Raw genomic sequence first — 16,264 nt, 5'->3', positions numbered from 1 at the left:
ACATTACACGATAGGCGCCGCTGTGAGACCGTCTCGGCAGGTCGTCGTTGTATGAGTGAGTCGACCACAAGAGTTTTCGAATGCAGGATGACTGCAACCTACATGTTCTATATATTAAAGGATTCAAAATTCAGTTCTGACCATTCAAGCTCATGATAATTTCTTCTTGGCTTAGTTTATTAATCAAATTCTCAGCTTGCAAAGTTCCAGTTAGCTAGGTCTAGAAAAAAAAAAACACAAGAGTGAATTCTGTAGTATTCTTTAATGGATGTTTCCTGTAGATGAAACAGATGGGACATGAACAACAGGCAAATCACACTGAGCATGTGCTAGACCTATGGTGTTGGACCAGAGAATTTCACAGCTTCTGACATGAACATTTGTAACAATGTTTGGTGATTCAGGCCTACATCCACAGATGCCTTCTTTCCCAGAACATAACCAAGATTTAAATTCATAAACCCTTCTGGAAGGATCCAAAGTGTGTTGCAATGTGTAATAATGCAGGCATTCCTCCCTCTGGTCTTTTCTATGTGAAGAGCACAAAGGGGTAAAAAAAGATTATGCCTGTTATTGAAAGGGCACAGCCTTTTAAAGATGGCCTACCATTGTGGTATACAGAAATTTGCGCACATGAGGATGTTCGGGCAGAAACACCAAGAGTGACTCTTGTCCACATGACTGTTGGACAAACAGAACATTACATATCAGATATGTAGCAACAACCTGCATCTCTCTCTTTCATCATCCACAACACCAGTCCTTTCAGGACTTCAAAGTACAAAAGAAAACAATAACATATTTCTGACTCTGTTCCATATAGTAAAACGTTTGTTGTGCCAACACCGTGGCACATTTTCAGCTGTGAAGGTACATAAACATCCCTGTGAATTCTCTGGGCAACCTACTCTGGCTAAAAGGACGTCAACATCACGGCACAGGAATCGACTATACGGGTGATGTTAGGTCTTCCTCTATGTTTTTGCTACTAAAATATACATAGCCTCTCACATTCAATATAGACAAATCTCTACATAGTAGGACAAAATTCTGAAGAAACTACAACACCAATGCTCTTTGTACAAATGCCCTTCCCAACAGAAGGTGCCAGTGGTGTGGTCAGGTCAGGTGTCTGACCTTGAATTTGCTAGAAGTTGGTCAAGGTCAAGCTGGAAGACCTGAAAACGGTGGTACTGCATAGCTTAATGAGAAACTCAGTATCTCTTGAAAGGCTGTATAGATTGCATCAAGGTCTGTGGATCATAGGAGTCATAGATGCAACATTCAGTAATTTTATTTTCTTTAAATTGTTTGAATGTCATCACTTAAATTAAGTGCCAAAATTACTATCGAGTCCTATACACAAAGAAACATAAGACTGGAAATAATAGCATTTGTCCAGTGTAAGGTGGTCGTTAGTGTGTTTCTATCCCAACCTCTCTGCTACAAAATATGTACTGACAGGAAAAAAGCAAGAGGCAAAACAGGGAGAATTTGTGCCCCTGACATGACCACATCACTGGCACAGCAGAACTGGGTAGAATGTAGACTGAAGGCTACAGAAGGGAGGGCACGTCACAACAAGCTTCTCCATAACAAATGATTATGATCAATTAATTTACATCACATTGATTGGAAATCTGTACAACATTGGTTCGTTTGTATACCAAACCTGTGATCACGACTAAAAATCATACTGGTTAGTTCAGCGGATAAATATAGAGTTTTGGTCTCCTATTTTATCTTAAAGTTCACATTAGAACACAACTTACAACAGGCTTTCTCGTTCACACTCATGACAGTGAAAAATGTGTTAAAATTCCCCAAAATGGACATAAAAGCTAGTCATCAGGAATTAATGTCTTTAAAAAAAAGGAATACATATTCTGTACAAACATCCTAAGAAATGAGTTAGATAGAAAAACTAAAAACCATGTTAAAATGTCCTCCATTTGTCATTGTATTCACGCATGATTCATACATCTGAATGTTTTCACGCATGATTCATACATCTGAAACATTCACAATTCATTGGCAGTTCATAAAGGTTTTCTTCACATACAAACCTTGAAAAGGTTTCAAATTACACAATCTTCTAGGACGATATGCACCATTGCTATGTTACATTAATTCTCTTCATATCCACATCACAGTTTGGCAGTCACTTTTTTCTTTTGCATGATTGCAGACAAAATATGTGTATGAGTGATTGAATGGTCCAACTTCGGCCAGCTTCACTGTGCATAACTGACACCTTGTGACAACCATCCAAACTGCAGTACAAATACAGTGGCTCTTCTTGAGTCCAAAAGGAAGTCTGAAACAGCAGCACCCAGGCTGCCTCTGTACAAAAGCACCTCCTGGTGATGTCTAGTGGTCCTGCACATAGCTACACGCTGTACAACAGCACCTCCTCCCGACATTTGCAGAGCTGGAGGGGTGCACAGGCTATCTGGCCTGCGAGTCTTCAGTGGAATTGACGGAGACATCCCTGTCCTTGCTGGTGTTCTGCTCCTGTGCAGGGCTGCCGCCTGCAGAGCGGGGGTTTGTGGCAGGAGAGTTGTTCGTACTCCTGGGTGCAGAGTTGGCACTTGCAGATGGAATGAGAGGGGGTGGGTTGGAGGCCGGCGAGCTACTGGCCTTGTGAACAGAGTTGGTGTGAGAGGAAGGTGGGGTGGCCGTGGGGCGGGGGTAGTGCATACCGCCCGGGTACATGGGGTGCATGTCCGCCCCACCGGGGACCATCCCCAGCATTTTGCTCCTCTCAAACTCTTCCCTCATGAACCGGTCGCGGTCATCAGTGCGGAGGTGGGCGGCGCGTTCCATGTCGTTGCGCAGAAGGCTGTCACGATTGTACTCGAGCGGCTCTCGCTCTCGGAATCTGTCGTGTGGGAGCATGTTGGGCGCCGTCAGCCGGTGGATCATGTGATCACGCATCATGGCTTCCCGGGCCATGAAGTCATTTCTGTGGTGGAGCTCCGCCCGGTTGAAGTCGAATGCACGGTGGTACGAATCACGGAAGGGATCCCTCATGGGGTCTGCGGGCCACATCCCGAGGTGCGGGCCAGGCAGGCGCGGGCGGTCAGGCAGTCCGAACTGCCCCGCCATCATACGAGTCCTCTCCAGCATACTGATAGAACCCATGGTGGGAACAATGCCGGGGTGAGAAGTGATGTCTGCCTCACTGCGAGGCCTCTCCATGCGCTCTAAAGATGACGCGCTGTGTCGTTGCCTTTCCGACACAACCAGAACCTCCCCATCTTCTTCCCTCTTCTCCTCCTTGACTTTGACATCATTAGGTTTGGCCACGTTGTTAAAGGCACTGTCTGACTTTCCGTCATGTTGGCCGCTGGACTTATCCCCGGGAAATCTGTAGGGGGAGATGCGACTGTCTGGTCCGTTTTGCAGTGGTCTGTTTTCTGTGCTCCTGGCAGAATCGCGACCGTCTCTGGACCTGTTGTCCTCAGTTCTAGACTTGTTTTCGCCATTGTCGTGGCTGTTGGCATGGTTCCTCTCCCTGTCGTGTTCCTTCATGTGGTCCCGTGAATCGTTCCTGTGGTGCTCTGAGGCCGGCGACTTTGACCGGTCTCGTTCATGTTCCCTCTCTCGTTCCCTCTCTCGTTTCCTAGTGATAAGGCAAAGAGGTAAAGAGTCATCATTCAACATGCAGGAAAAACATGTCAGGTAAGATTCATTAATTTTCCTCAAGGTGGATGTACTTTCTGAATTGATTTAGGCATAATATAGCAGTTTTGCTTAGAAAAATAGACTCTCCTACTATTAGTATTCTTCATTCCATTTACTACACAATCACTAACCTTTCCCTGTCCTTCTCTCGCTCCCGCTCTTCTTGTTTCTCCTTCTCCCGTTGTTCCCTTTCCGCCTCCGACAGCAGGCTGGTTGTCTGAGACTCGGGCTTCAGCGAGCTCGGGCCCCACGGGTTGGGGTTGGGCGGCGTTGGAAAGGACGGCGGGGTACGGTGGAGTCGGTTCCAGGGGTCGTGGGGGTTACCCAGACCGGGGATCGCTGGCATGTCACGGTTCCCAAACATGGAGCCGTTCCCTGTAATGGGAGAATGTTTCTGTCTTACTGCCAATGCAATAGTCATGATTGTATTCTGAATGGCAACTTGCCACACAAGTTTACTATCATAATGACATGAACTTCCTCAGCACAGATTTATTCCGTAACTTTATGTTTTGGTTGTTCCGACCATCTACAATACAATGTCAGGGAAAACTGTTGTGAAAAGCTTCCAGAGACAAACGTGGATCACATATAGAATGGTAACATCATAAATGTACTACACAAGAACATACCGAGACCTCCAAATCCCAGCGAGGTTCCCAGGGGTCCAAAGTTGGGCCGAGCGAATGGCGACATTCCAAATGGACCAGGTGGGCTGAGGAAGGAGTTGTGAGCTGAAGGACCAGGTGCTGGACCGAAGGGTGTCGCTGGGGTGTGTGGCAAACCACCTGAAACAGGACGGAATGTTGGATGTATGGAAAAAATGCAGCTTTCAGGGTCTAATACTGTCTAATTCTGTCAACATTACATTCCAGACCAAGAACTAAAAGATTACTCTTTCTGGGTATTTGAACTACTACAATTCTGGTACAAAAAAATACCAAAGGTATCCTACAATGTTACATTTCAGTTACAGTTACAACGTTTTAAGCTACTGGATGGTGGAAACGTTGTTGCGTACCCTTACCAGCTGACTGTAGCATGGAGGTTGGACAGGACAGCTCGTGTGAGCGGTGCTGGATGTTGAACATGTTGGGACCACCGGGCGGTCGTCCTAACAGGTCCGGCTTGTGTCCCTCACCCTGGGCCTCGGCTTTGGCCTGTAAGGATGTAAAGGAAAAGCTTGCACTCATAGAAGAAACAACTACAATTGTATACTATGATAGCCACAGTGTTGAAGAGAAATTTCAAAGCTGATTGTGTTGAATTCCTCACCTTCTGTTGATGGTGGTAGATCTGCCAGGCCACATGTACATGGACAGCACACCACTTGCCTGTCTTCTGCTGGAACACAGTGCAAGAGAGGTGCAAAACACTTAGTACAGACTTGTATCAATTCCAATAGACTAAAATGCTAGTACAAATGCATCTGCACCCACCACCACACCAACATCCCTACACCTTCGAAATGTGATAGCAACAGAGAGGACTGTATATTTTGATTGTGTGAGCACTGACGTACATGTATGTTGGAGTGTGATGGTATTGCAGTACACCTTGCCTAGCAATGATAGAATGCACCTTTTTTTACACCACAGTGTTATACATGTACATTGTGTCACTGATTACAGTAAGTCCAGTGGTTTTGACAGATGTACATATGTATGATGCATTTTAGATGACAAACCTGGTACCATGGTTATAGATGTTGTGAATTTGATTCAACAATTATTTCATGTGCACTTATATCAAATGAGAAACAGTGTGTGGCAACTGTGTCACTGATCTACTGAGCCTACACAACTGTCAAGTACACTGGACTTTCCAGTCAGTCGCTATGCACAGTGGGCATAGAGCAGAAAGTGCCATTCAGGGAAGAACAGCAGCAGACTGATGTAGAATGCAGGAGAAGTGCATGTAAAATGTGTATCATGCATTGTGTTTGTTTACAAGGTGTGTAGAAATATGACATGTTATGGTGTTTCTATCTACACTGCTACACTGTAGAGACCTAGCATACAATTGGTGCATGTTATGATAATGAATGTATATGACAAGAAGTCAAGTACAATTCCACAGACAAACTTCACAACCCACCAGCATACATTTACTGTACATGGTCAGATGACTGTTTTCTCCTGAAATACAGCACCTACTAGCTCATCAAAGTCCTCAGGCTATCTCCCAATTTAATTTGAACAAATCAACTCCTACTCAAAAAGCAACCTTTCATTTGACCTTGGTAATCAAGGGTTTGACCTTCCAATCAGCAAGGGTAAAGGGTCAGCCAAAAGTAATGAAAACTCCACCCAACAGGATGATGGGAAGGGCCCGAGGACCCAACTGGGAAATCAAAAGCTATTGTTTCTAACTGACATTTCTGTTGCCACAAGGTTATGGGTTAGGGGCAAAGATCTAACCAAATCTATTACAATGTAGCATTACATGTATGGTGGTCATTCTAGTCTGCTCTTTCATTTTGGAATGAAGACAAGATAAACTTTCTGCAGATTTAGCAACTCTGTGTTCAGTGTACATAATTCCGGATGATAGGTTGTGAGTAGAGTATATTGTGCAGAGATAGATAGATACATGAATATGTACAAGACTGTGTATCAGCAATTTTGTTGTTTGTGATCTAAGCATATACATGTACTGTAGTGTGAGGTGTATGTTTAGTGGGGTGTGCAGCGTGGGTTTGTCCTGCACAAGGCAGCCAGAGTGGGTACTGTAAGAGCTGTGTGAGAGAGATTGTAAATGGGCACCTTTGGGGTGGGTTCTTTGGAAATGCCGAGAGGTGCCCCAGGAATCCTACCGAGGGGAAATCCGCTGCGAGCATCATCGGCCTGCGTCAGCAAAGAAAAGGCATGGATACATGTCATAGGGACTGTACACCAGGAGACAACCCTGTGCACTCATCTAACAATGAAGAACTACGAATCCGTATGCACAGATCAAACTGTTTCCTGGAGTACAGTCGAGTGAAGCAGGAAAAAAGCAAGAACAACCCTGAAGCATGCAATTAGAGTGTTGAAAATCATCAAGCATTAATTTTGGCTGACTGGCTCAGGCTTTGATTAGATTAAAGTAAAATCAACTGTCCATCTACTGTCCTTAACAAATGTGCAACTTATTTGATAAGGTAATACGAGGCACTACCTATAGAACTGGCAAGACAAATTGGAGATACAATTGTTTTTAATCAGTCTAGGCTTTAGTCATCTAATTTCTTAATCTTAACAAAATTCTTCATACATGTAGCTATGCCATACCTTAGGCTGGAATGCTCCATGTGTCCCTGAGCCGAACGGTCCGGCGTTGTGAGGCAGCATGGGTGACAGCCCGGCAGGGTACGGTGGGATCCCTAACTGGCTCCCCAACTGCAGAACACAGGATCATTTCAAAGTTCATTAAACTGCTAAAAAAATCTTTTTGTCAAGGATGAAAACATAAAAAAATTTGCACTGTTCTGTTCTCACCTACGAGACCACTACATACAGCAAGGAGATAACATTTGACATCAGTTTGCAATGGACAAACCAATACGTTGCAGACGTACAAAACTGATGTTTGCAACAAAGACAGCAGGAGCAAAGATGATGGAATGATACATTCCTCCAGCTGTAACATGTATGGGTCAGCAGGCTGCATTGCTCAAGCAATAAAAACTAGTCTAGGAAGATGCATTTAGCTGCAGCATGCAAGAATTGTTGTTTATCCAGCATGATGCCTAAAGTAAGGACATGGAAGGCATGGCTGTAGCAGCTGGTGAACTGGGGATGCTTGGCTCATGACATGAGTAGCTTCAGCGGGGTGAGGAGGCAAGGGAAGTAACAAAATAAGATGGAGGGTATCACATGAAAGACCAACACCTTATTTGTGGTTTGACACTACAGGTTGCATGCTTTCCTGTAAAATGTTTTAAAATGTTTAGAAAGGTTACACTGTGATGAACCTGAATGGTTATAGAACATGTTACAAATGTACCTTAAGAGCATGATTTGTTAACATCTTTTCATATAATCCAAGCACAGAGACTCAATTGGGGGATTTTTGTAAGTTTGCCATAGTAACATAGCAGCCAATCCAGTAATGCTTGCTTGTGGGATAACCCACTTGACAGTTGAAAATGGAGATATGCAGTAGGCTTTATGAGATAGAGAGGAGGCGGTGGATCATGCGTGGAATGATGCGGCATGACAGCGAAGGTTGGCAGCTGTGCAGAAAAGGCAGTTTTTGGCAAGAAAGAAACATCATAAGGTACAACTTACAGTTGGCCTATAAAACGGAGCTGCATCGATCTTCGGGAACTTGTCAAACTGCGGGAGGTTTAACAGGAGAGAGTTGTCACTCCAGGTTCAATGTTTCAGAAGCTCATTTCCACATCATCCCATCACATGATCAATAGCCAATCAGAAGCTGACATTTGCAACTGATTAACCAATAAGATGCACATGGCAGTTGTGAGTCACCACGACTGTCATATCCATCCTCATCTCCTCATTGGCTATGTTATTCTCTAAAAATTGTTTATTGAAGAAGATTGGTTTGTTCAATGATAGCATTACAGGATTAGACAATTACATTGGCACATGTTGCTAGAACTGTAAGCAATTACAGCACAGAATGTTACACAGAACAAAAAATTCAATGCAATACACAACTTACCGAGATAATAATCACCATATATGTATATATGTATATAATGTACATTCTCTAGCCATTTACTATAATCACACTTCAACTGATTTGAAAGGTTGTGCACTTATCTTTTAAGTACAAACATTAAAATTTGTGAAGGAAGAGAATCAAAAGAATTGTGTGTGATGAGTCCTTTATCATCAGTGTTGAGAGAAAAACACACACAGCAAACCACACTTTTGAAGATGAGATTGATCATTTGCTGATAGATTATTCTGTAGATCATTGTATAGATTTACAAATCACAAAGAGTGACCACTGCCACACATTCACGGCACACAAGTCAAGTAGCCATACTGACCCATGGTAAGACCGGGAACGGATGATACCTCAAATGCACTGAGGGGAAACAAAACAACAAAATTCTCTCGTAAATATCAGGACCGTAAACTAGATTTTACCAGAGTAACAGATCGTACCATATGGGGTGCGGGCGTGGGGACGAGGGATCCTCCTAGCGGCAGGGGAGGGTGGTAGCTATGGTTGTGGGTATGTTGGTGTTGGTGCATATGCTGATGCTGATGTTGGTGGACCTCCCCCCCAAGGCCAAGGAACGGCCGAACCGGAGCGGGTCCCCTCCCCTCCGCCGCGGGTCCCGCCGCGGGTCCCGGCCTGTCCTGGGATGCTAGGAAGCGACTGTCCAGCTCGCGACGCAACATATCTTGCTCTGGAAAATAAACAGATGGAAATGTTAACACAGAGAAGAAGAAAAGGAAATTTGTCCCCTCATGGATTGGGAAAGTTCTGACAGGAAGGCAAAAGTTGCAGCTAGTTGTAACTTTTTAAACTTTAAAATGTCACATCAAATTATAGGCTAGGACTTACTGTTGTCAATCTAAGATATTTATTGTCAATGACTTTCCGAAAGCTTTACTTCAAATTGTAATGATACAGCAAATTTTTCTAAGTTGTTTCTATTAGATTTTGCATTCACTTTAAAATTGAAATTGGGAGGGAACAACTGAACCAAGGAAAAATCTCACCAAATGAAATTGTGCTGTCTAAAGCAAAAACACCAAAATAGTGTGCAATCAAGACAAATCTGGTACCTTGCAGAGCACTTTGGCAGAACGTCTTGTTTAAAGGTCATATTTATGCATTCAAGTATGATATTCCATCTATAGTTTTCAAATGTTGCATCGTAAAAGATACAATCTGCAACAGGCAAAATTCTGAAGCAACACTGACCAAAAACACAATGAAAAGTGAAAAATCTGGGTTTTGTACAGGCGCAGTGCGTTCTGCCAATGTGCACTACTTCAGCACCTTGACAATAAGCGAACCAACAGAAGAATACAGTGAGTGAAAGTAGGAGAGTTTTCTGGACATGGCAGAGTCCTTACATCCCCGGCCAGCGACGCTGTGTGCATGCATGGTTGTTATGTGTTTGTGTATGGGGCAAAATGTGTTAGTAGACAGAGATTACAACACTTAACGACTGCCAATGCTTCCTTTAACGCTCACCATCTTACACAGACATGCAACATTCAAGCTTGAACACTAGACAGTGCAACTACTGTATCTTTACAACAAGATCATACGAAGCAATGTGTTCACATTCTGTCTCAATCACTTTACAATGGAGCGTTCACAGCATGCAAATTTAAAGATATATATGTGGTAACAAGGTACATGCTACATCCCAACATTGTAATCATCGCATGCAAATAGAAAAAAGTGCTAAATGACACAGACATGTATATTGCATACTGATTGCTCAATACAATACACATTTTCATTTTCTTCAAGCTATCTTTTGAAACAACTTCTTAACAAGATATAACAAGATACAAGCAACGTTAACTATAAGTGAATAACATTCAACAACTCTTTCTTCACATTAGTATTAGGGCATTAAAAACTGCTTCTAAAGTAAATGCTGTTCAAAAATACTTCAAGTTTTTAGAGATGTTACAGAAGATAGAGCGACAAATTCCTCACCCCTACCTGCCCCGAACGAGGGACCCGTTCCGGGGAGGCTAAAGCTTGACGACGTGAGCGGTGGCGGCGGTGGTAGTGTGGAGAACATGCTCATACTGTGGGGGGTATGAGGTGGGGGTGGCGGCGGACCCAGGCTGGGAGAGAACGTCGGCGTGTGGCTGGTCAGCGAAAGCGAAAAGCTCGGGTTTGGTCCTACGATCGGTGATATGTGCGGCGTCGGGCCGATCCGCGGCGGCTGATGATTTGGACTGAAAAAAAAAGGGACTGTCAGTATGATATACATCTCTTTGTACCGAGTGTCAATTAGAAACTCTTCAATGTGTCCTACACATGTACCGACTCTTCTACAAAGGCACATGTATTTCAGGGGTTAATGTGTCCTGAATTGACGTAACTACACTAACAGAGAAATTCTACCAAGTTTGTCCAGAATTTCACACAGCAGTTTCACCACTTCAGATCCAGCTGAGCACTTGACCTTGAGCCCCCCTTCCTTCTCTCCAGGAAGTGACAGTCTAACACTCCCTGGCAAGTTGGGGGTATTTACTTCTTGTAGTTTAACTCTAACATTGACAAAGAGAAAATATCAGGTCTTTAACAGAATACAGAGCTAATGTCATCTGGATGTTTGAAAGAAAAGCTTTATCTGCAAAAATGGAAACATAGTGTTGTTTCCAGCAGATGTCATGCATGAAATTTTAACTGAAATACTAAGAACCTACTGTTAAAGTCAATAAATAAATCGACTGCATTTCAATGATTGTTCCCATTGAACCCAAAGATTTGAGGTGTAGAAGTGTTTTGTAGCAGTTCACACATGGGAGACCACCAAACACTCTCTCGTGACATCCTGCAGTAAACAGTTGGATCTGCTGACGGCTACCCTCAAACTGTCAACCTGTAAACACAGGCCAGGATCCATACGCAGGGCTCCGCGGATTAAACTCTCTCACTTTGCCGAGAAAACTCATCACAAACCCACGACAACCCCTAAGTTGACAAAGCTGACCACAGACGGAAAGTTATACATCAGCACAAACAGTGAAAAATTTGGAGACAAACTGGTATAAAGCGAGCTCCATGATTAGGCCATTATGAAGCTGGTGTGACCGGCAGGTGTAAACACTGCTGTGGCTCTATGTAGAAGAAGTTTAAATTTACTGGGAGGTATCTAATCCCTTCCTTCATCAATCTGGACACCAGACTGTTGGTCTGTCAGTCAGACTGCCTGCCTTTGGCTGGAGTTTATTTTCTCTGCTGGGATTTGCTTTGACTAGATCACTGGCCTATTCTTCCCACAGGAAAGATCACACATCCTCTCCATACAAAAAGGCGACAGAGGTTAAGTCTGACTGACGATAATGGGTGTGCCTTGACCTAGCCCTCATACCATATGGTCCACATCAAACTTCAACAGCTCCCCCTGTATGTTAATATTAACATTGCAGAATCCTGCTAAACAGTGTCCAGTAAAATTAAAAAGTAGCAACACCCAAGAGAACTGACTCTTAGGTGAGCTGGGACCCAGCAATTAAAAGTTAAAGCAGTGCAACTACCATTTCCAAGAAAGCTTAATAGCACTTAAAGCCTGCCACAACATCTTATAAATAACATTTGTAGCCACAGATTCTACATTTTTATATCATGAATGGCAAGGCCCCAGAGGTGGTGCCAAAATCGCCTGCTTGGCTGGGCTGAGTTGGACCTGATCCCACAAGTTGTGTGCATCAGTGGAGCAGATAACATCCAATTACTCCCCATTCTCCAGAGGCCCACACACATTCCCCATGCTCATTTTCATCTCACAAGGTTGGCTGAGCAGTTTAACTTGTGATGAATTTATTTCAGGCTTGAGATCTCTTGTGAAACAATATGCACTTATGTATTGGGCACAGAAACATCTGCAGAAATTGGATGATTTTGCTTCAACTTTCCCCAACACAAACTTGCTCCAAACTCTTCTGAAGCCAACTTCCACCATACTTGTCTTGAGAAATTGTTTGTTTTCCAAGGAAAATATCAATAATTTAATATCAATATCAGTCAGCCACTTTCTTTGTGCTTAGGTATGTTTTCATAGATTATTCCTTCCATCATCAGTGTACAGAAATGGCAGAAATCCTGAAAAATGTTGTACCGGTAGTAATAATGACTGTGACCTTACATTGATCTAAACAAATGTTACTGGCAGGAAATGGGGAATTAGACGTCTATGCCTGACTCAACATTCTTACTCTATCAGTATTTCAGTCTTTCTGTTGTTTGCAGACAAAACAGGTACCAGACAACAACAATACTGTCATCGAAGGCAACTTTAGTGAACTCTATTTCAACATGTGTTCCTCTTTTACAGTACACTCTTTGTTCTTGAAATTATGATAAATGGGCAAAAATTAACACTGACATATGCATGAAAATATATCTAACATGAATGTGCAAAACTAAGTTATTAAATATGTTTTAAAATAAGTTTTATATTAGTTACAGACATTACAAATTACAGCCAAATAACACTCCTTTACTTAGATATGGAGGGGCACTTTAACATGACCTTGCTCGGTGTTATTTGAGAGCTTCCCCATCTGATCCATCCTGTTTCTTATTATATTTAATAAGTCGAGGGGATTACCACTGGCTGCCTCTCACTCAGTTTCCAAATCTGGTCTAATCCCAGTCTAATCCAATAATGCTGCTGAGTGACTCATCTTGTAATCACAGAAAAGCACGAGGAAATTCCATCCACATGCATCTGGCCTTCAGCAACGGTATGCATGTGTTACCCTTGGCAGAGGGTATGAGGTTTCTTTTTCAAGTGGTTACCAGCACAAGACAGACATACTATGTAGATCCAATTCTCCAGCTTAAATACGTCTATCAACCTGTAACAGGCCATCACTATATAAAAGGTAATGAGTGGAGTGACTCAAAGAAGTAATTTCAGAGGAGTTGCCTGAACTTTTTTCATGAAAAACTGTAACCGAACACCTGGTCCACTTACAACCAGAGACACACCTTTGTGGATAAAACTGATACTTCCTTTAACTTAAGGAAGCCTTATTAGCCTGAATCTTATAGGACATAAGGGAAGTCACAGGATCTTGAACAATGAAGTCGGTATTTTCACAGATCAGCCCATTCAGAAGAGCACAAAAAGATGTAATCTTTGAGGAAATCTCCGGGAATTACCTGTCAGTAGGTCATGCATATCAAGGTCTATAAAGATTTTGGAAGGCGACTTTAATGATAAGCACGGATCAAAGGTTTATCTCACAGATTTATTCTGAGAGGCAGGTGGACTTTCTTTACGTAATGACATGAATTATGACACCTACACCCCTAATTTGAAATTATATTACTGACAGGTGATATTCAATGCTGGGCAACACATAAGTCAGTAATTGGAAAATGCCTTTAGGAAATGTATGTTCTCAATTTGTCTCGAAATCTTTTTTTCCAGTGGCTTTTGGAAGAGCAAAATTCTAATTACAATCTGAAATTTTGTGAGGACAGACTTCCAGTGGGTCATGATGAAAAGAACACTTTTGTCTGACCACACCTGGACAGTCCCCTACAAACTTCACCTGCGTCTGATCATAACACCAGGTCCTCTCCAAAAACCTGTCTTTCATTTGGCTAACAAGCTGGAATGAAGGCTTGATACTCCTAAGCCTGCTTCAATAACCTTTCTGGGTCTGGAGATTAACTCAGACAATCTTCTTGTCAGGTGAGTTGGGAGGCTGACATCTCCGGGGATTTAGGCAGTATTGCTCTGGGTTGGCACAACAACTTCTAATGAATAGCTAATCTCAGCTGAGCCCATCTCGATGATCCTTTAATCCAGCAGGATTTAGCTCTGTCTCCTTTTGAAACCTCACCGAGAAATCCAGTAGATAAGTAGGGGAGGGGGTGGCAAATGGGACCGACCAATAACGCTACACTGTGGGAACATACAGGTAGACTTGTTAAGATGAGGGGGTGTAGAACAAAACATTCTCTATCATTCAAAAAACTGAACAGAACAGGCAATTACATCAACCTTTCTCCAATGGGACACATCTCCTTCTATAATGTATATATCGATCCTGCGTCAAATAAAAACATGACGCTTTTGGGACCAAAAACAGGAGGCAGATAAAACATTCCTGAGGCATGAGCAAACCTTACTACAACTGCAGGTCTGTGCTTCGTAAAAATTATTCTAAATCCAAGATTTCCGCGCTTACCCCTGAGACTATTGCTTTAACTGAGTTGTGACTATATACTATTGGTGCCAATTGAAACACAAGTTAGCCTAGGGTGTCCTTGGAATTTCCTTACAAAAACCCTGGAGTAATCTGGGATTATAGGATCTGGGGCTTATAGGTGATTTTCTTGCAAGCGTGGCATGAGGTCACCCTTTGCCATATAAAAGCTCTAACTTGGACTCCATGTTACAATATCTATTTGACAACTGTTGTCTCTTTTGTTTGACACTTCCAAATACTTGAGATACATGTATAATGTACATGAACATGGCCAAAGAAATACAAAACATTTTTTTGCTTTATTTACATGTAAAACATCTTTGGCCATTGCCATACTCAACATATAACAATTAGATTTTCGTGTGATCTAAGGAAGTTCACAAAACAACTTAACAGAGTCACAGCTTTTTAGAACATGTTAGATGGAAGACTACTTGTACATGTACAGTACTAGTTCTTACCTTGTCCAAGAGTTGGTCTTGCTGAAGGCTGTGTCTCTGTTGATGCTCTCTCTCTTCTTTTCCTTCTCCTCGTGCCCTCGACTGTGGTTGTGCACTTGGCTGTGAGAATGACTGTGGCTGCTGTGGGTATGGGTATGGCCGTGGCCGTGGCTTTGACTAAGTCCTTGGCTGTGACTGTGACTATGACTATGACTGCTATGACTGTGGTTATTACTGAGACCGTGTCCGTGGCTGTGCACGTAGCTATTACTGTGGTGGTTGTTCACGACCGCTACTCCGCTCGGCGCTGACGAGACAGGCTGCTCCCGTTTCTCATCGCGGTTGTGGTTGAGGTTGGCGGTTATTGAGGAAATGCTAAAACTACTGTTGAGAGTGGTTGTTGGCGGTGCCGCTGGAAAATAAAGAAACAGAATACATGAGACTTTCTTGTTACCAATTTATGTACATGATAGCTAGTAAACCTCAGACAATCAACATTTGGAAACGATAGAAAACAGGCATACCGGTAGCTTGCAGCATAGTATACATGTAGCACCTGTGGGTAAGATACATTATACATATCCACAATGACGTGCCATATGACTAACATGTTGTTTTGTATACAAAAAAGGTAACAATACTTTAACCGAATTGCATAGTTTATGGCCGGCCTTGTTTTCCTTACGTTAACTATCAATAAAACTGTTGTTACTATTAACACGTGATGACGGGGCAGACTGCTTTTGTTCTAGATCCCGGGCCCTATCCAGGAAATCAGTCCCTCTATCCCAGGATACCTCAGTCAATTGAAAGTGACTTCTGCTTAATGCCTGACACATCACAACAACAGAAGTTCCCAATTTTGTCTATCTCTTTAGAAGCCCCAGGTTTACTGATGAGGGCACATGCCTGCCCTCCCCTCCCCCATGGGTGGCACACATCCCAGATGAGTTTATTGTTCTTACCCCAGGTATAAGGAGATGAAAGTTCCACCTGATTGATCTAAGCTAAATAAAACATCAGATTTCAATTTGGGAGATTCCTGGGCTCCTTTAGGGATTAATAGCAGGTCACCAAGGTCAACTCAACAAAGTCGAGCTTCCTTCAGGGCCTGTGTCCTCACACACCTTTGTCCCATTAGCAGCACTGATGTGATGAAAGTAGGTAACTGGACACCTCTAGATATATATCAATCCATAGGCAAAGGATAACAGCATACAATACTCCTAAATCTGCTGAAAGATGGAGCAT

At 42.8% G+C, this 16,264-nt stretch overlaps 1 protein-coding gene across 26 annotated transcripts in view; it reads right to left on the bottom strand.

Annotated features, from left to right (window-relative positions):
* Positions 1–252: 252 nt before the first annotated feature.
* Positions 253–16,264, bottom strand: part of LOC109464849 (autism susceptibility gene 2 protein-like) — a 205,740-nt gene continuing 189,728 nt past the window's right edge. For 16 of the 26 annotated variants that reach the window (XM_019761948.1, XM_019761942.1, XM_019762055.1 and 13 more), the window contains 11 exons: positions 15,035–15,425; positions 10,330–10,577; positions 8,808–9,055; positions 7,959–8,006; positions 6,960–7,067; positions 6,453–6,533; positions 4,963–5,031; positions 4,709–4,847; positions 4,320–4,475; positions 3,819–4,062; positions 253–3,625 (listed from right to left, as the gene is read on the bottom strand). In XM_019761948.1, coding sequence (XP_019617507.1) covers positions 2,449–3,625; positions 3,819–4,062; positions 4,320–4,475; positions 4,709–4,847; positions 4,963–5,031; positions 6,453–6,533; positions 6,960–7,067; positions 7,959–8,006; positions 8,808–9,055; positions 10,330–10,577; positions 15,035–15,425 — 2,909 coding nt within the window. In that variant the 3' untranslated portion in view covers positions 253–2,448. Of the gene's footprint in view, positions 3,626–3,818; positions 4,063–4,319; positions 4,476–4,708; positions 4,848–4,962; positions 5,032–6,452; positions 6,534–6,959; positions 7,068–7,958; positions 8,007–8,689; positions 8,728–8,807; positions 9,056–10,329; positions 10,578–15,034; positions 15,426–16,264 lie in introns of all 26 variants that reach the window. The other 10 variants (XM_019761970.1, XM_019761955.1, XM_019762008.1 and 7 more) reach the window with 10 other exon arrangements.

Source organism: Branchiostoma belcheri, unplaced genomic scaffold (genome assembly GCF_001625305.1).
Source record: "Branchiostoma belcheri isolate BF01 breed outbred unplaced genomic scaffold, Haploidv18h27 scaffold1, whole genome shotgun sequence".
Taxonomy (NCBI): domain Eukaryota; kingdom Metazoa; phylum Chordata; class Leptocardii; order Amphioxiformes; family Branchiostomatidae; genus Branchiostoma; species Branchiostoma belcheri.
The sequence above is the reverse complement of the archived record's forward strand: the minus strand, read 5'-3'. Positions and strand labels throughout refer to the sequence as shown.